Genomic DNA, 27,448 nt, shown 5'->3' on the forward strand with positions numbered 1-27,448 from the left:
TCAAATAATGAACGTAATTACAGCACGAATGCGAAATAAAAATTGATGGAGTGTTTATGAAATTAAGGCTTCTGTTTATTTTTCGTTTAATTAAATCGATAACTCTTCAAGGATGTTTGTGAATTTGATGGAGTGGGGCTTAAAATACGGGATTGATAGTGACTATCAACATGAAATTCGTTAAAGCGCAGAAATAATGCATAATAATAATAATGATAATTGTTAGTCGGAATTGTGAAAATTATCGTTAATTGAATTAACGTCAAGGACGTTGGTTCGTTATTGAAAACACACGTTTGGTGGACTTTTCTCTCGGATTTTTTTTCATTGGAATTTGCAATTTAATATATTCGTTGGATGCAACATTTTTTTATCATCTCCGACGTTCATTTCAAAGCCTGACAATTAATTTGGACTTTGGTACAAGCATTTCCTTTGAATCGCCAAAATGAGATAAATGCTTATAAAATTTAGTCTATCAAACACGTCAGCATTTGTTGTAATTATTTTGACAGGGTCATAAGTATGAAAAATTGTGAAGTTGTTTACGAATTGAGCTTTAAAGTTTTACATATAAATTATCCCTACTCAAATAGGATAATTACTTGATAGTGAATGCATTACAAGGAATATTACTTATAAGGATAATGTTTTTTTGTCACTTGTATGATGATCACAAAATATTTTGAAAGAAAAGAACTTGATTTGTTTTTATTTGTTAATTATCTAATTTATTAAATACATTTTTTTTTTCAAAATGAATAAACAATAATAAGTCTTTTTGGTAAAAAAAATAGTCGTGTCACTTGTCTAAAAAATATAAATAAAAACAGTATCATTATTTAAATTGCATGCATAAAATATATATTTAGAAATAAACTACAGACTATGACGTAACAAATAATTCATTATAATAATATTATTTTTGTTAGCAAACAATTAAAAACTATTCGTTTATTAATTATAAACAAAAATCTACTTTGTTTGAAATGATTGGTAGCTCGAAAATTCAGTGTATTGAATAATATTTAAACATAAACTAAAGTAAACTAGTACGCTTTCTAAACTAATACTCGTAATATATAGTTGAGTAGATAATAGAAACTGTAAACGATATAATATCAGAGTAAATAATAAATCAAGCTTGATTGAATTTTAGGTAATCATCCAACCATTTCTCGATAACCGGCAGATTGTCGGTGCTCCATTTGGACTCCTCTTTAATATTCTTTAAAGCTTTTTCGACGACGAAGTCGGCCGTTCCGAATTCACCTTGCTTCTCCAGGTAGAATTGAGCGACCATATCGAGTCCTTCTTGAGTCTTGAAAACACTTGTTGCTGAAGTAATCAAGCTGTTCCACAAATGCGCTTTCTTCTCGAATCTACAAATTAAAATAATCAAGTAAATAACAAAAAAAAAATAATGATACAAAAAAACATATACAGTAAATACAAAATAAAATTGATCAAATGTATTGCGTAACAGGCGAAAGTATATACGTTTTTTCTGTTTGTTATTGTGGGTCATTTCGATAAGGAAGTGGACGTGTACGTGTCTAATTTGAATTGCGGCAGTCACCTTGCTTTACGAACGACTCCGAAATGATAAGTTGCCTATCGCATGGCGAGTCACGTAGTTACGATGCAATTAGTGCCCTTGCTCAATGTATTATAACCCGTCTTTATTTATTGACACGGAAATGCAGTCACATTGACGTCACCATCGGGCATAGATCAACTTCTTTGAATTTTTAGATGTCGCGACTAGGAAATTGTAATCATCCAAATTTTTTGTTTAACGCAAATCTCAAAAAAAAAATGTGCGATTAGTGTCAGCTAACGATATCTGCTTCTTGCGACTGAACTATCAATTCTGACCTCAAAAAACATGCAGATTATCTTCGACGGATTCGAGTACATGACGTATCATTATTAGCGGTATTTGTTTGTTTGTTTCGTTTTGAGGATTCATACCTCGCTTTCAGAGGTTTCCAGTTCTTGTCGAGGAAGTTGAAGAGTGTGGTGTATCCGTTCGCGCCACCTGTCAACATGCTGAAAATCAGGTAGATGTCGTTGTCGGTGAAGTGACGGTTCTCCTGAAGGACAGTGATGTTCAGTAGTTTTTCAATCTTCCATGAGTCTATCGGGCAACCCGCCAACGTTTTCAGGAGGTACGTGCGTTCGTTGGCTTTGCGGGATTCCGGGAAATTGATGATCCTCTGCAAACCAAACTCCCACTCGGCTTTGGTTCCCCATTTGAAAACGGGACAGATGTACTGATTTGCAACGCTAAAAACAAACCACACTGAGAATTAAAATTAGGTTAATTAGGTCGATGACATTTATCTAGAACTATTAATACCGATAGTAGTACTAATACTAGTGTTTTCAATATAAGTGTTAGTACTCTTCATATAACTGTGTAGTATAAAATATCGTGTTAAAAGTAAAGTATTGTAGAAACTCTGAAATAACTATATTTGAATTAATTAGATTTTTGGCTAATGACCAATGCATAATTAAATAATATTAACAAAATAATGAGGCTAACAAAACTATATAAGCTTATCGTAATGACCGGTTGCACAACAGACAATAAATATAACCGGACAGTTATAAACCTATTAGTAATTTTGTTGCATACGTAAATATTAAAGAAATTTCTCTTATTTGTTGATAAATTTGAAATAAATAAAAAAAATATATACAAAACTTACGGATTTCCTTCATCCGGATTACCAATTTGCATCCACTTCTTGAATGCTGCTTGTGCTTCCTCGATGCATGGTTTGTATCCGGCTTGGCACAAGAATACCTAAAAATTAAAGATTAAAAATTTGCACTACGTTTCTTTATTTTTTAAATTGTATGTAAAATACCTTTGAAGAACTCCTCAAATGCGCTCTACCTTCTGTCTCTCCATCTTCTGGCTCATTTCCCAATTCTTCGTACAACGGTGTTAGCAAAAGTCTGACGTAAGTCTGAAAGTCATTTAATTAATTAAATTGCTTTTTCCGCGTTGTAATTTGCAAATGATGAGGTTATTTATCTTATTTCAGGGTTTTCCAGTTTATACATTAGTTTTGTTTTATTCATATGTAACCTTTATACTCACTTTTATATTGGCATCGCTTCTGAGAATATTCTTTATTATTTTTATAAGAATTATTACAATTATTGGATTTTCCCAATACAATTAACAATAATATTGATTATTATAATAAAAAAGTAATAACTATTTCCATGTGGATTGGTAATATTATTTAGAATCCTAATTGGAGAATTAACTTTCTTGTGGTTTTCAATATATTTCCTTTAAATATCATATGTATATATCTTAACTTCTTATGTATGTTATGAAAATTATGAGATTAAAGTATCAAATGATGGAAGATGTATTAAGTAAGGAAACATTATTTGTTACCTGGAATTTCTGGTGGACTTCGGAGCTGTCAATGTGTCTACCAATGTGATCAATCATGGTAAAGACTGGATCCCAGGCAAGATACTCCCTTTCGTATTTCAGAAACAGAGTCATGTTCAAAGCAGTGCCGAAGCACAAATCTCCAGCGTAAGCTAAGTTCCAGGCATCATGAAGCAATTTAGCTCTGGTGTTAACAGGAACTTTGGTTCTAACATCATCGTTCATGAGGTATTGAGCAAGCATGTTCCAATTCTTATTGTCGTAGTTAACAGGGAATGGGCCTAAGAACAAAACAAAACAATTGTATTAATTATTGTTAAATAAGCGTAGCGATAAACAAAACCTATTTCTTCAGGATTGATAATAATGAACATATCAGAAACGGGCATATCATTCAAAACAATTTCCTTCTCCTTTTTGATCCACATCATCGGTGTACTATTTCCAAAGTTCAGTTTATCTTCTCTGACCATGACCAAAGGAATCCACCAAAGGAATTTATCTTGATCAGGTACATCATGCGGTCTTTCCCTCAGGTAAACTCTCTACAAATTTTAAATTGTGATACCAAACATATTTTGTTATATTGAAATGAAGAAACCTGTTCAATTTTTGCAGTTTTATTTTCATAATCCCTCACAACGTTCAAAACTGGTAACCTATCTTTAGTGATCCAAGATGCGGCAATCTCATTGACTGAAATAGATGTATCAAGGACATTATCGTTACGAGCTTGAGTAGTGAGTGTTGACCAAATATCGTCACTGAAGAATGTTTTGTATTGTCTGTCGGACATGAACTTTTGAAGACCAGCTCTGAAAGTCTTCTCGCCTAGTGTGTAATTTAACATTCTAAAAATTAATTCCGTCTTTGCTGAGGCCGAATCCTGCTTGATGGCTGTGCTCTTTCCATGAGGATAACGCTTGCTGAATTCGTAATAAATCGAATAGAGCATCGTCATCGGCCAGTTGTTGAAGGTCTCGTGTCCGTCATTGATCTACAACCGCAATGTTAATGTTTTATTAAACTACACAATTTACAGCTATTTACTTTCTGCGTTGTATACGCTGTTAAATATCTTGCTAAAGCATTGTTAACGTGAGCATCACTCCACCAGTATGGAGTAGCCAATGAACCCAACCATTGGTAAACCAATTCTTGAGAGATGTGCCAAGTCTTTTTTCCCGCCATTTCGCTTTCCCTAAAAATATTTATTATATTAGCTTTGAAATATATATTTAATTTTCTTTAATTCACTTGAAAAGAATTAATCCCCAATTGTCGGCCGGTCTTATGGCTTGGTAGTTTGGTAAAGCCAAGCAGTCCAATTTAGGTAGAGGATATTTGGTTCCCCAAAATTTTTGGATAATCTTCAAAGACCTTGCTACTTTCAAAGTAGTATTGTTGAAGCTCAACAGGAAATCTGGCCTTGCGAAAACTCTGACTATTGGCATTCTTTCCCTTTCACCTCCACTGTTGTAAGTGATTGAAGGGAAGTTAGTGACGACGACTCCAACGGTGAATGTAGACATCGGAGGAGTTTGCCTGAAGTGGTCCCAAACCCATTTCGGTTCCGTTTCACTAAATTACAGCAGTTTTCAGTAATTAAAATAATAATTCAATTATGTTAATAGCTCACGATGCTTCGGACCATTCCAAAGGCATGTTGGACAAGGAATTCATGTTCTTGTATCTGGCAATGCTAACCAAGAAAGGAACCTTGAAAGCCGGTTCATCGAAGCAAGGGAACATACTTCTAGCTAAGTTTGGTCTTAGATGAGATGCGATGTACCATTTCGATTCACCAGTTACAGGATCATCGTAGTTATGCATGAAGAGACCTTCACTAGTCTCGTTGTTCATCTTGCCGTTGTAAGTAATATAGAGTTCACTTTGGGTACCTTCTCCAATCTTCTTCTCCAATTTGATGACCATAGGCTTCTTGGGAAGTCGCACCACATCCTTTATTTTTAATTTGGTATTTGGAGGAATCACGGAAGAGAACTTAGTCCTAAAGTATTATCAATCAATACAACGAATCTTTTTAATTTAAGATTTGAAATTTACGTGAGATCATCGGCAACGTATTGCGTGACATCGACTTCGTTTATTTCCAATTCCTCATCGGCGTGCAGGACGATTTCGTCAGTTGCAGTGACCCATGTCATGTTGATCCAAACGGTTCCTTTGAAAGTGCGTGTTTCTGGGATAGGCTGTATTTCGAGTTTGTAGAACGTTGGGACGACATTGCGAGGTAGTCTGTTATCAGATATTAATCCGTGAGCTGCTATTAAATCTATACTTCGCTTTACACATAATGACTAAAAAGTAATACTTATTACATTTGAAATAAATTTAAATTAATTGATACTTATACCTGGGATAGGAAAAGGCTAAGCAGCACAAAGCTGCGTATTGTTAAATTCATGGTTTTATATTCTCTTCGGTGTCTGAAATACATAAATAAGAAAATCATCATCATAAATTTATAGAAAAAAAGACTGCAGTTGACAGACTGATGGAAGAAGACATCAGGTAGTAATAGTACTGTACGTCTGAATGAAGCCGCACTATGTGAGTTATAGCTATAAATGTAACTTAACTAATCATAATGAACATATCTCAAGTAATGTTAAAAATATGTATGTTTTTCAAAAAGCTTATATTATTTGAAATATTCTATTTACACTTATCGCTGGAAAGTAGTTAATGGAGTAAATTATTATATTCAATGTACGCACACATATTTTTTTTAATAAATGGAGTTATACATTTACGTAAATATGTATACATTTATGAAGGACATTTTTGTTTCTAATATTTTTTTTTTTAAAGAATTCAATATTGAACTGTTGACTACAGTGAATTAGAACTTGGAAAAATTATGAATAATTTATGTTAAATGTTGTTATTATTTGAAATATTCTGTTTGTACTTGTCACTGAAAAGATGTTAATAACATAAATGTATATACTTGTCACTGTATGCAAATAACAATTTGAAAAATTATGTATTCTTACATAATTAACCAAAGTTTTTACATATACATATAATTTTGAATACAACAAATGTATAGAAATATCAAATCATCAAAATAAATAAATATTTTTTTACGTTGTACAAATCACAAACTAAAATGCGTCATAAAAAAATTATGAACATTTGGGTTAGGTTAAATTCGGTCATGTTTACTGATGTAAATATTAGAACATGTGCTTTACTAAGTACTTAAAATTTGAGATAAAGATTAGGTTGTAAATGTAAATATATTTAGAATCTGAGATTAAGATAGGTTAGGTTTGGTTAGTAAATGTAAAGTTAGATTAGGTTAATTTAGGTTGACCGTTTCAATAAAAAAATCGCGATATGACTCTGATTCTTCACTAAATTATGTTTCTTTGTCTTTATTTTAATACAACAATCCCAAAAATACAATTCGGGGATACTGGGATATCTAAACTAAAAAAAAAGAGAAATATCGGGACGGGACTTTATTTAGCTGGATTAGGTTATATATTTTGAGCTTAGCATAGGTTAGGTAGAGCTATTAAATGAAGAGTCCAATAAGGTTATTTTAAGGAAGATTGTATTAGTTTTATATAGCTATTGATTAAATTAGGTCAAGTAAATTTTTTGATAAGAATAACATACATTATCATATTTAATTGAATCAATTGTTTAATTTTATTAGGTTAGGTTAGTCTTATATAAGCGGTTACATAATTTTGAGCTACACAATTTATTGTATAATAATATAACAATAACATATAACAACTGTTAATTCATAACGACAATTGAAATAAACAAAATGCATTAATTTCATCTTTAATTGAGTGATATTAATATGTGATTTTTGCTTGTAATCAGGTATCAGATAACGAAAACAAAATTTCGCTTTTCCGTACTAATCGATTTCGCATAGTGGAAATTATGAAAATTTATAGAGAGCAATTTCGCTTTATCGCACAGCATCGGCGTGTCAAATTCCTTTTAGAAAAATATTATGCAGTATTTTCATATTACTTTCTGCATCGTGCTTTTCTGATTAAAACGTGGACACGAATACGATTTGAAACACGTCCGATCCGATCCAGCGACCCGATGACTGCCGTTCATACGGTAATCCAGTGTAATCGCAACGGCGGTAGCAGTGCGTATTTTGATTGTATAAATATAATGCAAATCTATTATCTTGTATTTGCGTAATAAAATTAGTTAAACAAATGGTTCGCAGCAAGCAGAGCAGAACAGAAATAATGAGTGAGGACAATCGAAAAAAAATATGGGAAGCAAACGCGCGCTCTTCTGTATCTTCCTCGCTTTTCTATCTTCGATACGAAATATCAGCTCCAACCAAGATGTAAGTACGAATCCTTTAATTTAATCTGGATTTTAGGATTGTTTGATTTCGTAGTTCTGCTTGGAGGGAATCGAGTATGTTGGAGACGATAAAGTTACTTGGAAATCGGGGAGAGGATCGAGCATTTCGCATCCAGCGTGCTTGGATTTCAACAAGAAACTGGTAATCAGAACGTGCGTCAATGGTACATGGGTCGGCGGAAAGTGTATGGAAGTTTTAAGTGCGTGCGACGAGAACGGTTTTTACAAGCACGGCGATTCCTGTTTCGGGATTATTTTTGGTGAAAGCTACGACACGCCTTGCCCGGATGGAAGCTACAAGTACTACAACTATACTCAACTATCCAACAGCGAAAACTTCTGGATGCCCTTGAAGAACAGGAATGGAAGGTACATTTACACGTCAATCGATAAATTCAACGGAATGGAATGGTTGCCTATGACGAGAATGAACAAAGATTGCATAATCAAAAACCTAACAGATTTCGAGCAAGTCGATTGCGCCTCTAAATTCAACCATATGTGCATCAATAAATCTCATTTTAAGATGCAAACTACATCGAAAAAGAACGTTCGCTTAGAGTTGAAGCGCGATTCAAAGAAGGAAAGATTAATCCTTAAAGTCTACTCTCCAGAAAAGCTAATGAGGATGTTAGACGATGAGAGAAAATACGCTATTTACTGTTACACTAACGCCAAAAAGAACGCCTTGAAATCTTTAGTTAATCTTAAACAAGTATACAATAGCTCGGTGAACAGCCAATCCAAACAGATAGAGCAACTATTGATTTATCAAATTAAACCTGAAGATTATCCGGGACAGTACTGGTGCAAAGCTTACAATTTATCAGAATCTGAAATAAACTCGAATACGTTGATTGCTCAAAAGAAGGAAGTGGGTAACGAATTTTCATTAAAAATTCGCATTATTAACAACATTTGTCCCGAATCTTGCAACATAAGTACTGTGAGTAAACACCTAGAAAATTACGGTTTGTACCGAGTATTTTCAAGAATCAAAAAGGAAATACGCGTGATGGATTACCAAAATAATACTGTGCTTCTTCACATAACAACCAAAAAGAATAACGATATTTCCGATGATTATATGAAGTTGATGAACGCTTCTAATGAAATCCCTACTGAATTCAAATTAGACTATATTCGGAGCAGCGAGTATTGTTTACCTGAAATGAGTAGTAACACTTATTGGAATTTGACTAGCTTAGGTACAAAAGTAGCTCCCAGAGATCTTTGCTTGAATCCTAGAGGATTCCCGATAACAAGGACGTGTTTGGGTGATTTTTTGTATGGAGCTTATTGGAGCGATAATTTATATCAATGCAACGATCGAGTTTCTCTAAATTATAAAACGGAGATACTCTACAAAATAGCTACTGCAAATATAACAAGTAACGTTACTGAGACTATAAAACATATTACTGCCGATTCGAGCGATTTGACTTCTGTGGATTTCTACTTCGTTGCTCGGACTTTATACGATCTTTCATCAAAGAAAGACAAGGATGAGCAAGATAAAGTCGTTGTTAATTTAATCGACACCATTGATAATATAATGGCTGGAAAAGTGGAGGCTTTGAAGGAGTCTCAAGTACATTTAAATGCGACTGATACAATTTTGAACGCAATTGAAAATATTTTGATGAACGACATCGTGGACGAATATTTAGGTGATGGCGATTTCTTGATCAGAAAAGATAAATTCCTTGTGCACGTTACCAAACCATTTATGAGCAACATCAGTGGTATTGCTGTATATTCTAATGGAGAAAACGAGATTTTCGATAAAGGCGAAGTGGTTAGAATGAAGCTAAACCAAACTTTCGATGATTTAACCAAAGTTAATTTAGATTTGGCTGTTTATGCTCCTCTGAAACTCTTAGAAAATATGATCATTGATGAAGAAGATAAACTTAATCTGACTATTATAACAACTATATTTTACAACGATAAATTATTTAATACTGTAGAAGAAACTAATTCCACGACTTTTGGTAAAGTTATTAGTGTGAGTATACCTAATTTCGGGTTATTTTTGGAGGAACCTATACCACTTCTCTTCAGAAACAAGATTGGAAAGGAGTTTGATAGCGAATGCGCTTATTGGGATTACGGTTCGAATTCGCCTAATAAATCAGGGAGATGGTCTTCGAACGGTGGGAATTACATGGATTCTAATGATCAGGAATTTTCTAAGTGCGCATTCACTCATTTGACCCATTTCGCTTTATTAATAATGAGTCAAAAGTTGCTGGTGCATGAAGATCAGGAGTGGCCTCATTTCGAAGACTATTTCGGTGATATCGAGGATCACGACAGCGCTTTGAACATAATAACTATTATTGGTTGCGCTCTTTCTTTATTTGGTATAAGTGGCATCTTCCTCACGGCTGTATGCTTCAGGAAGTGGAGACAAAAGGCTGGAACTAAGATACTTCTACAACTATCAATAACAATTTCTTTGGAGATTGTTGTAGTCCATATAGCTGATTCTAAGTATTTACCAAACGCGACTTGGGGTTGTAACGCTGTAGGAATCTGTTTGCATTACGTGGTTTTATCTAAATTTTCGTGGATGTTCGTTTCGGCTATATTACAATATATTCGTTTTGTTAAAGTCTTCGCAGTTCTTCCACCGAGAATTGTATTGAAAGCTATGATTTTCGGATGGTGCATCCCTTTGCTACCTGTGACTTTAGTTGTGAGTTTCATGCCTAATAACTATAATTTGGGAGTACAAAATTTTTGTTACCCAACTGGTCTAGGTTTGTATTTGGGGATCTTCGCGCCGATAGTTTTGATAGTTACTGCAAATCTCATAGTATTTACTTTAGTGATGAAGAATGTTTTGGAAAATCGTATTGAAGGCTGTGGAAAATCTAGAAACATGCTCAAGCTTCAGTTCTACTTAGCCATCCTCCTGTTCTTCATGTTGGGAATCCCCTGGGTGTTCGGAATCCTTGCAGAGTGGCTCGAGCATTCAATTTTGCAATTGATGTTCGTTTATTTGTTCTGCCTCACAGCCACTCTGCAAGGCTTCGTTCTCTTCATATTTTACGTACTTCTCGATAAAGATACAAGAACCATGTGGAAACGTATCTTTAAATAAGTGAAGGTTCTTACCTTCAATCTCACATTATCCAAATATCGGTCTTCACACCCGAACCAACACCAACGATTTGAAGCGCGACACACCATACCAGAAGCTCTGTAAACGAAGCCAATTATCCAGTTAAAGAAATCATCTATTTAAATTATCGTCTACCGGTCCTCGGAATTGGCAAATAGCACTTGCGCTCCCCTTTCAAACGGCACAGATTGGATCCGCTCTTAACAATGATTGACGTGCTCCGTCGTTCTCTCCCCTTGACGCATTTGTCAAATCATTCTATAAACAAAATTAATCAAACGGATAAAGTTGTTTTCAACTCATTCATCATCTTTGAAAATAAATAAAGTAATTTAACAATCAGCTTAATAAAATTTAAGTGCAATTCTTTGTGCATCTCTTGCACATAATACCACTGCATTTACCTATTAACTAAATAATAGAGAAATTGAATGCATACAATTCCTGTTCAAACATTCACTGATTATATAATAGACCTAATAATAAAAATGTAACTAAATAAAAAAATGTTTTATATAGAATTTATTTATTTATTCTTATTTTGTATTTCTTAAAATAAGATATTTCAGTTATTCTTAAAAATGTAACTAAATTAAATTAACCTTAATTATTTCTTTAATTCTGTTTCTATAAGTTTATAGTATACTATAAGATAATAAAATTAAAAAATTGAATAAAAATATATATATATATATATATTGTTTTATTTTAAAACTTTTTTCCTTCTAAAGAATTCTTCTTCAAACATCATCAAATTATAAAATAGACCAAATAATAAAATTGTAACTGAATAAATAAAAAATATATATTCTGAACTAATGTTTATCTATTTATTTTTTTACTCTTGTTGTATTCTTTTTTCGATAAGACTCTTTCAGTTTGTGAATTTTTGCGATCGGGGAATGTTTCACTCATGGTTCACGTTAGCGATATATTATTAACGACAGGTAACTCGAAACCAATTATTATCGACAAAAATTGATTCCCCATTTAAAACTCTGAATAAATAATTGATCCTCGTTCCTCCCTACAATTAATTGCTCATTAAAAATCCATGAAATACACTTTTCCCATCCGAAGGGATATTCTCGAAAGATATTTTATATGAAAACACAGTTAAAAATATGAAAATTATGTATAAATTCAGGTAAACAGATCCTATTAAAAAATACATTTATCTTTGTTTTTTTAAGACATGATTGATGAAATTCAGTGAAAAATCCATGAAATGCATTCTTCAAATTTGAATTTAGATTCATGAAAATACAATTAAAAATCCATAAATATGACGTTATTTACAAAAATCAGTGAAAAATCCAGTCTTTCCCATGAGAAGAATACATTTATCTTTGTTTTCTTTTAAACATGACTCATGAATAAATTGATAATCAATGAAATATAATTTTCTTCTTCTTTATATAAAAAATAAAAGTATATTTGTTTTATTTTAATGATGTTTAAAAACCACAAAACAAGTTAATAATAATCTAAAGAACACATTAATGGTACTTTTCTTTTGTCGAAAGATACGATGCATGAAAACACTGACCATTCCAGTCGGATAGAATTTCTGGAAAGCAAATCGAAACCACGTCGCAGATGCTTAATTTCATTTAAGAAGGCCCTCCTCTTCATCGTCTGCTCAACTGTTTCAATTATTTTAATAGTCACATTCATGTACTACTTTGGACCAACTATGTCATTCAAGGTAACCAAACCAAATATTTATATGTCGGAAATCTTAAAATCTGAACATTTCAGGGGAAAATGTTGCATGATTTGGAAGTTTTCTTGAACCACGATAAGCACAAACCATTCCGACTCTCAGATACCGTTCAACCTACCCATTATAGGTTACGCATTTTTCCAAATCTGGAAACTTTCGCTTTCGACGGAAGAGTTTCCATAAAAGTATTTACAAACTCGGATACCAACGAAATAGTCTTGCATTCCGTGGGATTAAACATAACTAGTGTTGAATTACTGAAACCTATGAATGGAAGTGAAACATTGGAACAATATAGCGTTCACAAAAAAGCTTATATTAAGCTTGTAACTACTTTAACAGATGATGACCGCATGACTTTCATTTTTGAAGAGAACTTAATTGCTGGTAATAGTTACCTTCTCGATTTGAAGTTTCATGGAAAAATTGGAGATGATCTGATTGGGTTTTATAGAAGCGGTTATTATGACTCTCTTGGAAAGAAGAAGTAATTTAAACGAAATCATAAAACTTCAGTTTACAAAATTATATTTATCTAGGTGGATTGCAACCACTCATTTTCAACCAATTTATGCGAGAAGGACGTTTCCTTGTTTCGATGAACCCAAGTTCAAAGCTCAATTTCAAATTAGTATAGCCAGGAGAACAAATACTACAGTTTTAAGCAACATGCCTTTAAGAGAAACCGAACTACAGTAAGTATACTTTTTTAAAAAGATTACAGATATTTATCTTTATTTTCAGCAAAAATATTACTGGATACGTTTGGGATCATTTCATGACAACTCCTATAATGTCCACGTATTTAGTGGCTTTCACCATTTCCGACTTTAAAAGTGTTAATGTTTCTACCAAGATCACTGGTCCAGTTATCAGAATTTGGGCTCCAAAGCAATCATTGTATCAAACTGATTTCGCTGTAAACTCAACAAATATGATTTTGAACTTCTACGAATCGTACTTTAAGCAGAAATATACTTTACCCAAACTAGATTTGATAGCCATTCCCGATTTTAGTAAAGGAGCTATGGAAAATTGGGGGTTAATTTCTTTCAGGTAAACTTTAATTTTTATAAAAAATAATATTTCTATAATTCGTTTATTTTAGAGATAGTTCGTTGCTTCTGGATAATACAACGGACGGATTCTTGAGTAGGGAACACGTTTTTAACACGTTGGCGCACGAAATTGCTCATCAATGGTTTGGAAATTTGGTCACAATGTCTTGGTGGTCTGATCTTTGGTTAAATGAAGGATTTGCAACTTACATGGCTTTCATGGCCGAAGCTCAAGTAAGTAACTTAACATTAAACATACTCAAAAATTTGATCTTCATTTTAGCTTAATCCGAGTTGGGAAAGCTTCGATTCTTTTGGACTAGAAGTTATGCACCAGGCGTTTACATTCGATTCGTACAGAACTTCTCATAATCTTCATGCTTTGATTGTAAACAACTTGGAGATTGAGCAAATCTTTGATACGTTAACATATTACAAATCGGCGGCAATTTTAAGAATGTTGAATTTTACAATTGGTCAAGATAAATTTGTAAAAGGCGTTAGAAGATACGTCGAAAAGTGGTCCTTTAATTCCACTTCAGAAGGAAGTCTTTTCCACTCCTTCGATGATTCCATCAAGGAAAATATTACTTTAAATGCCATGATGAGCTCTTGGACACACCAATGCGGCTTTCCTCTAATTACAGCATTAACAAAGAACAGCTCCTTCACAATAATCCAAACCAAATTTCCTGTAAACACAACCTACGGATATTGGGTTGTCCCAATTTCCTACAAAACCAAAAATAATCTATCTTCTACTATAATTCTACATAATAACACGAGAACTGTATTTTTGGATTTAAACCAAAATTGGTTACTCTTAAATTTATATCAAGCAGGTAAATCAAATTCTATAATAATTTTATAATATTAAAGTTAATTTTGCAGGTTATTATCGCGTGAACTACAATCAAGAAAATTGGGATTTGTTGATTAATCAATTGGAAATAGACCCAAGCTTAATTCCAGCTTCAAATCAAGCTCAACTAATAGACGATGCCTTTGAATTAGCTAGTTATGGGTTTATAAATTACGAAATACCTTTTCGTTTAATCAAGTATTTAAGTAATGAGACCAGTCCTATTCCCTGGAAAGCAGCGCTGAAAAGATTGAGCGTTATTGAATCAAATTTGTTGGAAACTCCGCATTACATCAAATTTAGAGTATTTAATAATAATCTATTTAATTAATCAAGTGTAAATTGATTTATTTTCAAGGAATTCATGTTGCAATTCTTGGAACCTCTAAAAGAAGTCATAGGTCATGAAGATGAAACCATTCTTAGTTCTTTAGTTATAGAAAAACTTTGTTCTTACAGATTCAAACCGTGCATAGACTTTGCTTTAAATACCTTCACCAATTGCAAATTTGAAGAGTTAGTTTATTTTTATTGTTAGTATTTTCTAATTATTATATATAAATTATTTCAGAATTTCGTATAGCATACGACAAACTGTATACTGTACTGCTGTAGAAATACGGACTGAACATGAATGGGATTATCTTTGGAATCAAACTTTCAACTTGAATAATTCGGGAATTAAATTGAGGGAATTGTATTTAGCTTTAGGTTGTAGTCGAGATTCGTGGATTATATACAGGTATAATTTATGTTTTTTTTTAAGATAGAACGTTTTTATAATTATTTTTTCAGATATTTAAATTCAACTATTAATGGATCGATAGCTCCTCAGAATGTTCTATATGTTTGGAGATCAATTTCCAAAAATCCTATTGGAAGGATTATAGGTTTGAAGTTCTTAGAGCATAATTGGAGGAAAATATACGATATTTACAAGGACCATTTCGATGTTCTTCTGGGAATCATTGAGGAATTCGTGTATAAATTATCAAATCAAGAAGATTTAGAAAAGGTTAGTAAAACTTGAATATATCAGACAAATTAAATTTTGAGGGCCCTAACAAATTCTGGCCCTATAAAATTTGAATTTGTAAGATTTTGACAAAATTGAATGTAAGGGCACATGAGAATTTGAATTGTGTCTTAGTTCAAGTAACAATAACAGGACACATTGGAACCATTGATTCGTGGGCCTTGTTTATATGACTAATTGCTACGCGATTCATGATATAATGATATAATTCATGATATTTGTTTTAGGTAACTACATTTTATGCATTGCATAAAAATGATCTGAGAAGTGTTTCGGGTTTCATACTTGGCGCTATTGAGAAAATAAGTGCCCACGTTTTTTGGCAAAAAGAATATTTAGAAGAAATATTACAATTTATTAGTTAAATTATATATGTGATTCTGTTGGTTATTTATATTGTTGTTTCACAAAAAATATATAGAAAATACATATGACTTAATTGGTTCCAATGTCTCATTATTTTTAACTATACTAGGAATTATCTAACAAATAACAAATGGTTGTAATCGGGTGACTCAGTGAAATTCTAGTAACGTGAATTATTTTTTGTTGACATGAATAAACACACAATTACAATAATTGGAGAATGCAACAACGCATAACTTAAGTTTCAAACATAATTTGTGCAATAATAGACGTATTATATAATATAAACTACAACTTATGAAATCTGGGGTTGTTAACATTTTTCAGCAAGAAATTGTTTAATGTTTTCTTTACTTTCTTTATATTGCTAAATCTTCCACTAAAATCCACTAAAAAATCATGAACTTTTGCATTCAATGATATTGATATTTCTAGTAATAAAAAGTTCTATTTCGTATAAACTTGTTTTACAATCTTTGGACTTTAAACATAGTTAGAAATTGTACCCACAACGTAATTTGATGAAAATTTTAAATAAATATTATAAATTTCTTATATTGACTGGATCTAAAAATTGTATGTCCGTTAACCTTTTGATTAGTAAATATGGAATACTAAAGTTATTAAGCTATTAAAGTTAAATAATATTTGTTTGTGTCTTCCAAATTTAAATTTGGATGGAACCCTTACAATAAAAAGATTCAAGAGTTTAAAACGCTTCAATATTCTTGTAGTCACATCATTATTCAAGAAGTTGTCCCCAACACATTTCCATGCGAATCAAGCCTATCCGTGTATTTCCTCGAGATTTTGACATGTTAATTCCAATTTGCCATCTCCTAAACCACATTTCAAGCAGATTAAGCTCATTTTGAAGTTGTTGAGATACAATTATGGGTCTTTTATCTAATACAATCATTGCGATATCGTCTGTAAATGTTGTCATGTTAGTATTGTCTGTCCTTGAAATGTCTGCAAATAAAAAATTGGACACGCCAAATTCGTGATACTCAGCTTAGTTTGTAACGTTGTAATTATTATATAAATTGTATAAACAAACGATTGTTCATTACGTAATTAATAATTTTGTCTAGTCTAAAATGCAATCAATACATAAGCAATTTATATAATAAATAATGAATTAACATTATGAAAACTGCTTTTGATTGACATCAACTTCATTATGCATGTACACAAAACCATATATAAACAAGCAAATTAAACCATATGCGATTATTTAAGAAGCATACTTAAAATGGTAATAACTAGAAACTTTAATACAATTATATATATATACACATTTTTTTCAGAGACCAAAAATTTCAGGTGCATACAACAAGGAACAAGTATACTTAGAATATTTTGGCTTCGGAAATGTGGATAAAAAAAGAGCACTATTCCACTTTCTAGCAAGATTTTATCTAATGTTCTCTATAGTTTATCATATGTTTGCAATGCTTTGGCAAATATTAACAAGTTTCGACGATCCAGAAGTGGTGCAAATCATCTTGTATTTCGGTACACACGTTGGAGCAATCTTTAAAATAAGCAATTTCATGATCAAATCCAAATGTTTAGCAAGAATCGAATTTATATTGGAAAAGCCGACATTCAATGCGCAAGATATATATAATGACGAATTCATAAGCCTATCTAATAAAAAGATGCATATATTTGCTAAGACTTTTAAAATATCAGTTTATCTAACTGTAACTATGTTCGGTATTCTTGGCGTGATTCATTCCAGCTTACCATTCGGAGGAATTTACTTTCCTGGGCAAGAAAAGTATTACTATTTTATAGCAATTTTCCAGTTGATTGGTATGTACCTAAATTCAGTTTGTAATGGTACCATAGATTGTGTTTCTGTAATCCTGATGCAATTAGCATCTAATCAATTTGATGTCTTAAAAGCACATTTAAAAAATATAAAATATACAGATGACAAAGACGTTTCAAAGAAAATCAAAACACAAATTGGATTTCACCAGGAAATATTAGAGTAAATATTATTAATTTAATGAAGATTAATTAATAAACTAATTAAACTTTTAGGTATTGTGAATTGGTTGAAGAATTATTAAATTATGGAATTTTAGCTCAATTTCTATGTAGCGCCATATCGATTTGCTTTACTCTACTCCAATTAATAATGGTAGGTAAATCCACTTTTTATTTTTTTTTAACATTGATCAATGTTTTAGATTCCATACAACTTTAAAATGTCTATAATCTTATTATATTTGACTTGCATATTGTGTCAGTTATGGATGTATTGTTGGTTTGGACATCTAGTTTTAGTTAAGGTAAATGCAGTTGTCCAACTATTATAGCATTGTTAGTTGTTGTTGTTTTTTTCAGAGTTCGGAAGTAATCGATGCTTGTTACATGTCTGAATGGTATAAATGTCATCCAAGGATGAAAAGCTTTTTTTTCTTAATCATGGAGAGAAGCAAGAAGCCTACCTACTTCACAGCTGGAAAGTTTTTCATCTTATCGTTGACAACATTTGTTACTGTAAATATTATTTCATAAAATTGATCCTGTGAATAACAATCGTTTTTTAGATTTTGAAATCTTCGTATTCTTACTTTGCAGTTCTTCAGCGAATGTATGAAGGATGAATTTTTAAGTACAAAAGTATATACAGTTCTTACAGTTTATTAAATTTAGTTACATAATTATGCACATTTTTATATTATTAAATTAATTATTATTATCCATTGATAAATTAAATTTCATATAAATATCAAATAATTACAGGATCTGTAAACATTGTTTGGGTGCCTTGGATGAACACTGTTTTGCACACTTGACTAACACTGATTAAATTAAATCAGCATATATGTTATGGTAAAAGTACATAATTGTTAATGTACACATTTACCAGCTTGGTTGGTAAATCTAAGTTAAACTTACTTTGACCACACATTTTCTGGAAATGCATACATTCACCTAATGACGTCGGTAAATTTTCATATATTTTTACTAAATGCACATTTAAAGGTTATTGTTTTTGTTTATTAACGCTGTTGTCAGAATTATACCTACATTTACCGTATTTATTTCCACGATGTGTCCTTTCTCAAACAGGAAATCGATTACCCGGACTATGCGAAGTATTGCTTTATGTAAACCATTAGAAAAATGCACTTCAATAGCTTAACTAAACTAATTTCAATGGATTTGTAAATACTAGGATAGACGTTAAAGTATTCATGAGATTTGTGTAGGAATGCCATTTAAGTAAATTACTTTTAATTAAGTGTTTTAAATGTTGGATCGAAAAATTGTCGCGTGTTGACAAAACAATTTATTATTTCTTCTAAACCCTTAATTATCCTCAATCCAATAAAAGTATAGGCGCGAACCATCTCAGACCAGTCGAAATTGAACAAAAAACAATGGAGACAGTCTATCAGAACTTTTACGAAGTCACCGAGTTTGAGATCAAACAGTTCACGTTTACTGGGCTGTACCCATTACGTGATAACAAGTATAAATACTTGTCAACTTTCTTAAGATGGAATACGTATTTTTTCTCATACGCTGTAGTTTGTTCCATGTTTGTAACTCTCGCAAATACCGATGATTTATCAAAAGTGATAGACATTCTTTATTATTTGTTAACGCATAGTACTTACCTTTGTAAGCTTTATAACTTCATCAAGAATAGAAGGAAGTTGCTTGATATCGAAGATGTGCTTCAAGAGAAAATACTATACAAGTATTTTGATAGATATGGAAAAATCTATTGGCACGAAGTCATTAGGAATTGCAAAATATTATCGTACACCTTCAGACTGAGCGTTTTCCTCGTCGTTTTATTCTACGCGCTCTTTCCTAAATTCGATAAAGACCCAGATCGGACTTTACCATTAGCAGGATGGTTTCCATTGAACATGGACACATTTCATACAGCTATTTACGCATTTCAGATTTTTTGCATGGCAGTTAGTGCTGGAACAAATACAAGCACCGATATTTACTGCACAAAACTACTGAGTCTCGCCATTATTGAGATCAAAATGCTAAAGAATTGCTTAAGAAATGTGGATTATTCAAATGGCAATAACGGAGGGATTAAACCCGAAGAGCTTGGCTACATCGTTGCCTTACATAAACATTTATTGCAGTCAGTAACGATTTAAAAGATGTTTCTTCTCTACAAATTTTATTTTCATCTGTTTTAGTTACATCACGGTTTTGGAAGGAATGTTCACATATGGTATCTTTCTGCAATTCTTGGCCAGCATTGGTGTAATATGTTTGACTGGTGTCCAGATGTTGGTGGTAAGCAAAAAGAATTTACTACTTAAATATACGTTTATTTTAAAAACATTTAGAACCAATAAAAATTAATAACTATAAAAAATGGAAAACATATTTTAAAGTTTAAAAAATGAGACGCAATTAAGAAAAAACAAATGGTTTCATCTTCGCATTGAATTTAATTTTTTTTATAATCAATCGGATTAATTAACATATAATTAATAAATATTAATGTTGTCGCAGTAACCTTGTCCTAAATACTATAAATATATTTCATTACATAATCGAATGCATTATTAATTTGTCATCTGTGAATGGAACTTTAATCATTTCAACGCTGGCATTTAATTTGCGTAATTGTAATGTAAATATTATAGAAATTTAAAGTATATGAATACGCGTAATTTATTGCTGAAAATTGCGCGTATTCATCTTATAAACATTTCCACATTTGTTTAAGTTAATTTTGAAGTCTGTTTTTTTATGTCATAAAAAAATCTGAAGCAATAAGTACACGTAATGTGTTTATTCATTATTTTTCCAAGCAAAATAATTTGCATTAGAAAATATTTATTTAATGCGGCTCCTACAATTTATTATATTATTGTTAAATTAATGATAATTATTGAATCTGCTATAGATTTATATATAAAATAATGAAATCAAACATTTTTTTGTCATTTATAAGTCCATTTTCTTAAAAATATCGTATTTTTAAAAATGCATACATTTAAAAAAATAAGTACAAAATTTTATAATTTAAATTATGTCTTTGTTTTTATTACTACCTAAATTATTTAATCATAAATTAGATTCTTTATTACAAATATACAATAATACCTCGTAGTTGTGAGGTCCCCTTTTTATAAATATTTTCGTTACCAAATATTTCTAATTCATATTTTTTTGTGAACTCTAGTCACCAGTTAAGAAAAGATGTTGAGTAGGTTCTTAAAGCGTAAATCCTGCACTGTTAATACTTTCCGTTTTATTGGAATCAATTGCTCACCAATTTCATTCTTCCGTTCATCGCGCGTTGCTTAACTTTCATAAACTATAAATATCTAGTAATTTTTATTTGTATACTTAATTATTTTATTTTTTTGTTATAAAATATTCTTTGCAATCTTATATATAAATTAATAAAAAAAAATACCAATTAATAATAAAGAAATAAAAAAATAATTATTCATTTATTCAAGATTAAAATTAATACGTAATATATTATCCTTCATATTTTTTTAACCATTTTTTTTGTCTCATTCATAGAAAAATATCTTTTCTTTCAGACTGATCCAAGAAGTGTTCAATTTATTCTTCTCATCGTTTACTTAATATGCATGTTATGTCAGTGCGGTTTATACTGTTGGTATGGAAATGAAATATTAACTGAAGTATTAAAACATCATCATAAAAAAATCATCATTACTAACAATATTTTTTGCAGAGCAACGGAATTGCTGAAGCTTGTTATATGTCAAATTGGTACGAAGGTACTACTGAGCAAAAGAAGGTACTTTTTCTCATAATGGAACGCTCGAAAAGGCAAATCGAAATGACGGCTGGTAAATTTTTTACCCTCAATTTGGGCACATACATGATGGTAATTACATCCTAACGAAACAACAAAACTCACTAAATTAATCACATTTCAGATCCTGAAATCCTCCTATTCATATTTCGCCGTACTGCAACGAGTTTACAAGGATTAAGGTGCATAATGAAAGCGTTTCAACACTTTACACCGTAATTAAAACTTTGCCGTTTCATAAACTTATTACAGAGGCATTATATAAAAGCTAGATAAAATGATTCATTTCACTAACGATTTTGTGTTAAATATAAACAGTTTAATTTGTTAAAATATAGTCAAAATTTAGTTAGTTTTTAACATGTACAATCAGGTATATTAAATATATTTATATAAATGTTTAAAAAAGAAAAAAAAAGTTTGTTTTATGATGTAATTTTCAGAAATCAGTTCTATTAGATTGTTACTCGCCTGAAAAACGTCTTTTATATTATGCTGGAATCTACAGGGAATCAACCGGATTCAATTTGCGTTATTTCGTAAGCGGTTTAGTGACCATCACTTTTTCCATCATGCAATTTATGTCGATGCTGATGAAGATCATTGATAATATATACGAATTGGAAAAAGTCATCGAAACGCTCTATTTCTTCAACACTCAGGTTGCTTTCCTCTGCAAACTATTCCCTTTCATGTTACAACGTCACAAGATTAAAGAGTTTGACAGTATTGTGAGCAGCGAGTTCTTCAATAGTTACTCCCTCGAGCAAGCTCATTTCCAAAACAATGCTATCATGGCATACAGAAGGTTTGCGAATACACTTAGATACATGTGCTTGACGACTGTAGCTTTATTCGCTGTATTTCCATTGATGGATGGGAATGAATTGGCTGTACCGGGATGGTTCCCAGTAGATATTAAGAAATACAGGGCACCGATCTTTTGCTTTCAGGTCTTTTGTTTCTTTCTGAATGCCTTCACGACCTGCAGTATTGATGCAATCACAAATGCTTTAATAAGCATTGGGTCAGGCCAGTTCGAGGTACTTAAGGATAATTTAACCAATTGTAGAGAAATTAATGGGGATGTGAACATGACCAAGGATGAAATTAATTGCGTCGTTGTTGAGAGATTGAAGAGATGCGTTCAACATCACAACGTTATCTTAAAGTTGTGTATTTGCAAATATTATAAATCATTATTAATTTAATATTTTGCTTATTTTTAGTTTCGTTGATGAAGTTGAAAGCGTTTTTTCTGCTGGAATTTTTCTACTTTTCGTAAATAGTTTAATGGTTTTCTGCTTAACCGGTATACAACTTTTAGTGGTAATTATACATTACTATTTTATTCATAGTTTTTCTCTATGCCTGAAGAAAGTACAAATTTTATTTTAATTGCTAATAAATAAAAATATTTTATTATGTAAATAATTGCAGACAAAAAATGTAAAATAAATAACCACATTATTATTTTATAAATTTTCTTATATATTGCATATGAAATATTCGCAAGATTTAATAAATATTTCTTAAATTTTATTTCAATAAAATTTATTAGTTTTGTTTATTAAAAATATAATTTTTGATTAAGATTTCGCCGAATATCAGAATTATACACACTACATGCACGATGGAAAATACACTTTGTCAATTCTTAATGCATATTTGTGCATATATTGACAACTGATAGGTGAAATTATATGTTTTACAATAGTGACTTAGATGAACATGATTAATTTTGAAATGGTTTTAAAAACTTAAAGAAATATCTGATATTGGACAATACATAAAAGTTAAGCATTGAATGGGTGACTTGGTGATCTTTCTACAATTTAGCATGAACAGCTTCAGGTATTTTAAACAGTAGTATTAACCACCAAAGTATGTGCCAAAAAGATGTAACAAAGATTTTCTATGCATTTTTCTATCCTTCACTATATTCAGAATCTTTCAAAAAATCTATAACTGTACATAATATATTTACAGCAATACACCAAATGTAATACTAAAAATGTTACTTAAAGTTAAAATAGAAGAACCTTACTTAATGTATTACAATCAGTTCCTTGTTGAGAAACCAAAGTTCTGTTTAAAAACCTATTGTTGTAGATTTCATACGTTGGAGAATCCATGTCCTACTCTAGATTATAACTATAAATTATGAGAAACTTACTCTTCTTGAGTTTGATGTTAATTGTATCAACAAGTAAATATTCATATCTTCTATAAAAAATATAATAATTATGTTTACAGGTACCTACAAAACTACAGTTTGTATCTTTACTATTCTATATGGTAAGCATAAATTTCGAGGTGCTGATATATTGTTGGTTCGGACACGATCTAATGACGAAAGTACGTTTATCAAAATCCTCCTATTTCCTGTCTACAAATCCGATTATTTACAGAGTGCTGATATTGGACAAGCTTGCTACATGTCCAGATGGAACGAGTGCGATAAAAAAGTGCGTGTGATGCTGTTCTTAATCATGGAAAGAGCCAAGAAACCAATTTGCTTAACCGCCGGAAAACTCTTCACATTGACATTATCCACTTTTGCGATGGTAAAAATACATTTCAAATTGCTTAAAGAGAATACTTAAATAAATTATATTTGCAGCTGCTGCGATCGGCGTACTCCTATTACGCCGTATTAAGACGTCTGTACGCAGAAAAACCACAGTTGTAATTATGTTCATTAAGAATTCCGTTTCACCCTGCACTTCAACTCACATTAGATCACAAGACGTTGTTGAAGATGTTCACGAAACAGGTTTAATTAATTAAATGTAATTTATAGTAAATTTTAATGTTTTTGGTTTCAGGTGCAAACGCCTAAAAACTGCTTTGATTTTGAAAAGAAAGTTATGTATTTCTTCGGATCTTATCCGCTGTACGGAAAGGATTTTACTTGGTATTATTTCTTCAAATATTTGATAACGTTCACCTTCAGTTTTGGGTTTATTTTGTCGATGGCTTTTAATATTTATTATAACCTTGATGATTCCTCGGTGGTTATTGAGACGCTTTACTTTGGGTTAACTCAAACAACGTATGTTTCGAAGCTGCTGAACTTTCACATCCGATTTGTTGGATTCCAGAAGTTGGAGGAATATTTACATGATCCATTTTTCAATAATTACGCTGAAAAACAAAGTATTTTCATTAAAAACGCGATGCGTAAATGCTTTATATTCGGATGGTCCTTCAGAGTTTGCGTCTCGGTGACTATAGTTTTCTTCACGGTGTTCCCGTTTCTAGACAACAAGCTGCTACCGCTTCCCAGTTATTTTCCAGTTAACGTTAAAGATTTTCGCTACGTCCTCTTCGTTTATCAAATCGTTTCCGTTATAATGAACGGATATGTTCACTCAAGCCTCGACTGCATAGTTTGTATTTTAATAACAATTGGCTCGGCCCAATTTGAGATCCTTAAGGATAATCTCACCAATCTGCGTCTAGGGCTCGACAACGACTATGGAAATAGAGAGAAGAATGATGTAATTGTTAAAAGGCGATTGAATTATCACGTACAGCATCACGTGAAAATAATAGAGTGAGATTATATGGAATTGAATGCAATTTTCCAATGATATTTAACAATTGTTGCAGGTACTCACAACACATTGAGAACATGTTCTCGTTCGTGCAATTTGTTCAATTCCTTGCGAGCAGCATTATCATCTGCGTCACTGGCTTTCAAATCATTGTCGTGAGTTAGTTAATTATGCATTGTAGACTAATCTCATTAAGCATTTCCGTTTCCAGACCTCACTGAAAGATTTAAAGTTCATTACACTTGTTCTATACTTTGCGTGCAATTTGATACAAGTATTAATGTGCTGCTGGTTCGGACACGATATTCTTAGTAAGGTAATTAAAGTTCTCAACGTAAAACGGTTCTTTTTTACTATAAAATCAATGTTTTCGAAGAGTGAAGGTGTCGGAGAAGCTTGCTACATGTCTGATTGGTATTATTGCGGGTCAAGCGTTTGCCGTACGATTTTCATAATCATGGAAAGATCCAAGAAACCCGTTATGCTGACCGCCGGCAAGTTCTTCAACTTATCACTACAAACTTTAGTGCAGGTATTTCAATACGCACTAAAACTAAAAACACTTCTTAATCCATTTACTTTTTTAAGGTCTTAAAAACATCTTATTCTTACTTAGCATTGCTAAGAAGAATGAATGAAATTAATGAAATATAAATAATAAATATTTATACTATACATTTTGTCGCTAATCTATAAATATTGCTAAAGTTAAGCAATTGATGGGTGATCTGCACCTTCTTATAATAACTACACGGACTACAAAATAATTCTTAATTTTCAATGATTTTCTTATATAATTCATACAATTTTATCGAGTAAAAATCCTGAACAACACAAATATTTACGACAGAAACACTGATGAATATCCTCTCAGTTGATTCAATTGGGCATAAACTACTCTAGCTAATATAGATACTACCAATAATAGAAGAATAGTATAACTATAGTAATAAAAATAATAACTTATATTTGACAGTTTACAAAAGTTAAGCAACAGATTGGTGATATGAACTTTAGTGTAATAACTGGACGGATAACAGATTACAATATAATATTTAATTTTCAATGGTTTTCTTAGATAATTCATAAGATTTCATCGAGTAACAGACACAAATATTTACACAAATATTTCGGCACAAATATTTACACCAGAAACACGGATGAATACTCTCGCAGTTGATTCAATTGGACATAACATAACTAATGACTAATATTACAAATGCATTAACAACTTATATTTGACAGTTTACAAAAGATAAGCAATGGATAGATGGCCTGTACCTATTATCAATGGTTTTCTTGTATAGTTCATAAGCTTTCGTCAAGTAACAGTTTAAAGTTTACTTCCAAAATATTCACATTTCGGTTGGAGATATGCGTGTTCATGGAAATAACAGCGTCAGCAAATGTATACAAACTCATTTTTATGTAGAAGGAAATGAGTTATCAAATTCTCAAAGACATAAACTCAGATGATTTTCTTACATAATTGAAATTATATTTTAGAATATTAGAGATTAATATATTAGCACAAATATTCGCACGATTGAAAATCTGCGTTGTAGTTTGGACAGGAAACATCCGACCAAATATAGATTCTGCTAATATTAAATGCTGTACGATTTATAAACTAGCTTCATTGCAGCTGCAATAAATAAGTGCACCGACGTAGCTAAATTGTGACAATTAATCAATTTGAAAATGTCAATTCGCGTGAGAACAGTCACGCAAAATGTTCACTGCTTTACCATTCTTCCGGTCCATATCAACAACGATTTTGCGTTTGAAATATAATTTGGAGGTGACTCCATCTCAATTCGTTATGAAATTGGAAAAGAAAACTGCGTACGTTGATTATGTAAAAAAGGGTAACGTTTATGAATTATTGAAGATGGAAATTCCACCTGATTTTGGATCGGATTCGGCTTCTCACGTTCTAGCAAAGGTAAGAATTCAATTGGTCACAGTATAATTATTAAATTATTTTATTTTTTTTTTCAGGAAACGTTTGATCATATTATCAAGAACAAAGGCAAAATCAAAATTTCCTGCTGGTATTTAAGAGAATATTATAATTATAATATTAATAAATACAAGGATCAC

At 31.5% G+C, this 27,448-nt stretch overlaps 6 protein-coding genes across 6 annotated transcripts; 5 read left to right on the forward strand and 1 right to left on the reverse strand.

Moving 5' to 3' along the window:
• Nucleotides 1-976: 976 nt before the first annotated feature.
• LOC108560934 (aminopeptidase N) lies at nt 977-11,024 on the reverse strand. The gene is made up of 13 exons (XM_017918659.1): nt 10,928-11,024; nt 5,802-5,874; nt 5,492-5,745; nt 5,064-5,435; nt 4,682-5,005; nt 4,475-4,625; nt 4,026-4,421; nt 3,768-3,969; nt 3,425-3,705; nt 2,880-2,981; nt 2,718-2,815; nt 1,975-2,289; nt 977-1,382 (listed from the first exon to the last, which is right to left on the reverse strand). The coding sequence occupies exons 2-13, from the start codon at nt 5,850-5,852 to the stop codon at nt 1,139-1,141; spliced, it is 2,790 nt and encodes a 929-aa protein (XP_017774148.1). The 5' UTR covers nt 5,853-5,874; nt 10,928-11,024; the 3' UTR covers nt 977-1,138.
• LOC108560933 (G-protein coupled receptor 126) lies at nt 7,268-10,921 on the forward strand. The gene has a single exon (XM_017918658.1). The coding sequence runs from the start codon at nt 7,992-7,994 to the stop codon at nt 10,911-10,913; it is 2,922 nt and encodes a 973-aa protein (XP_017774147.1). The 5' UTR covers nt 7,268-7,991; the 3' UTR covers nt 10,914-10,921.
• A 783-nt stretch (nt 11,025-11,807) lies between the features above and the next one.
• LOC108560925 (aminopeptidase N-like) lies at nt 11,808-16,058 on the forward strand. The gene is made up of 12 exons (XM_017918646.1): nt 11,808-11,881; nt 12,461-12,642; nt 12,696-13,147; nt 13,200-13,355; nt 13,405-13,716; nt 13,769-13,952; nt 14,002-14,560; nt 14,610-14,884; nt 14,939-15,096; nt 15,152-15,322; nt 15,376-15,595; nt 15,844-16,058. Exons 1-12 carry the CDS (start codon nt 11,848-11,850, stop codon nt 15,979-15,981), a joined length of 2,841 nt encoding a protein of 946 aa, XP_017774135.1. The 5' UTR covers nt 11,808-11,847; the 3' UTR covers nt 15,982-16,058.
• A 1,639-nt stretch (nt 16,059-17,697) lies between these two features.
• LOC108560915 (odorant receptor 94a-like) lies at nt 17,698-18,606 on the forward strand. The gene is made up of 5 exons (XM_017918636.1): nt 17,698-17,984; nt 18,038-18,137; nt 18,187-18,288; nt 18,344-18,499; nt 18,550-18,606. Exons 1-5 carry the CDS (start codon nt 17,698-17,700, stop codon nt 18,604-18,606), a joined length of 702 nt encoding a protein of 233 aa, XP_017774125.1.
• Nucleotides 18,607-19,386: 780 nt separating this feature from the next.
• LOC108560916 (odorant receptor 4-like) lies at nt 19,387-21,995 on the forward strand. The gene is made up of 6 exons (XM_017918637.1): nt 19,387-19,468; nt 19,538-20,117; nt 20,176-20,275; nt 21,544-21,648; nt 21,702-21,857; nt 21,910-21,995. Exons 1-6 carry the CDS (start codon nt 19,387-19,389, stop codon nt 21,964-21,966), a joined length of 1,080 nt encoding a protein of 359 aa, XP_017774126.1. The 3' UTR covers nt 21,967-21,995.
• Nucleotides 21,996-22,146: 151 nt separating this feature from the next.
• LOC108560917 lies at nt 22,147-27,443 on the forward strand. The gene is given in 12 exon segments (XM_017918638.1): nt 22,147-22,158; nt 22,229-22,956; nt 23,015-23,114; nt 24,042-24,143; nt 24,197-24,352; nt 24,409-24,561; nt 24,614-25,344; nt 25,401-25,500; nt 25,557-25,661; nt 25,722-25,877; nt 25,934-27,290; nt 27,347-27,443. Coding segments are annotated over 11 exon segments (2,409 nt in total). The 3' UTR covers nt 26,000-27,290; nt 27,347-27,443.
• Nucleotides 27,444-27,448: the final 5 nt, after the last annotated feature.

This window comes from Nicrophorus vespilloides, unplaced genomic scaffold (assembly GCF_001412225.1).
Source record: "Nicrophorus vespilloides isolate i.1.1-1 unplaced genomic scaffold, Nicve_v1.0, whole genome shotgun sequence".
Lineage (NCBI taxonomy): Eukaryota > Metazoa > Arthropoda > Insecta > Coleoptera > Silphidae > Nicrophorus > Nicrophorus vespilloides.

Coding starts and splice junctions, on each gene's coding strand:
- LOC108560916 (XM_017918637.1), top strand. CDS start 19,387: ATGGAGACAGTCTATCAGAACTTTTACGAAGTCACCGAGTTTGAGATC. Junction 19,469..19,537: donor TACTGGGCTGTACCCATTAC/GTGATAACAAGT, acceptor CATACGCTGTAG/TTTGTTCCATGTTTGTAACT. Junction 21,858..21,909: donor ATTTGGGCACATACATGATG/GTAATTACATCC, acceptor ATCACATTTCAG/ATCCTGAAATCCTCCTATTC.
- LOC108560925 (XM_017918646.1), top strand. CDS start 11,848: ATGGTTCACGTTAGCGATATATTATTAACGACAG. Junction 13,717..13,768: donor TGGGGGTTAATTTCTTTCAG/GTAAACTTTAAT, acceptor CGTTTATTTTAG/AGATAGTTCGTTGCTTCTGG. Junction 15,596..15,843: donor ATCAAGAAGATTTAGAAAAG/GTTAGTAAAACT, acceptor TATTTGTTTTAG/GTAACTACATTTTATGCATT.
- LOC108560933 (XM_017918658.1), top strand. CDS start 7,992: ATGGAAGTTTTAAGTGCGTGCGACGAGAACGGTTTTTACAAGCACGGC.
- LOC108560934 (XM_017918659.1), bottom strand. CDS start 5,852: ATGAATTTAACAATACGCAGCTTTGTGCTGCTTAGCCTTTTCCTATCC. Junction 2,982..3,424: donor AAGTCCACCAGAAATTCCAG/GTAACAAATAAT, acceptor AATGACTTTCAG/ACTTACGTCAGACTTTTGCT. Junction 2,290..2,717: donor AATCCGGATGAAGGAAATCC/GTAAGTTTTGTA, acceptor GTTTGTTTTTAG/CGTTGCAAATCAGTACATCT.
- LOC108560915 (XM_017918636.1), top strand. CDS start 17,698: ATGTTCGGTATTCTTGGCGTGATTCATTCCAGCTTACCATTCGGAGGA. Junction 18,138..18,186: donor CTCTACTCCAATTAATAATG/GTAGGTAAATCC, acceptor TCAATGTTTTAG/ATTCCATACAACTTTAAAAT. Junction 18,289..18,343: donor GACATCTAGTTTTAGTTAAG/GTAAATGCAGTT, acceptor TGTTTTTTTCAG/AGTTCGGAAGTAATCGATGC.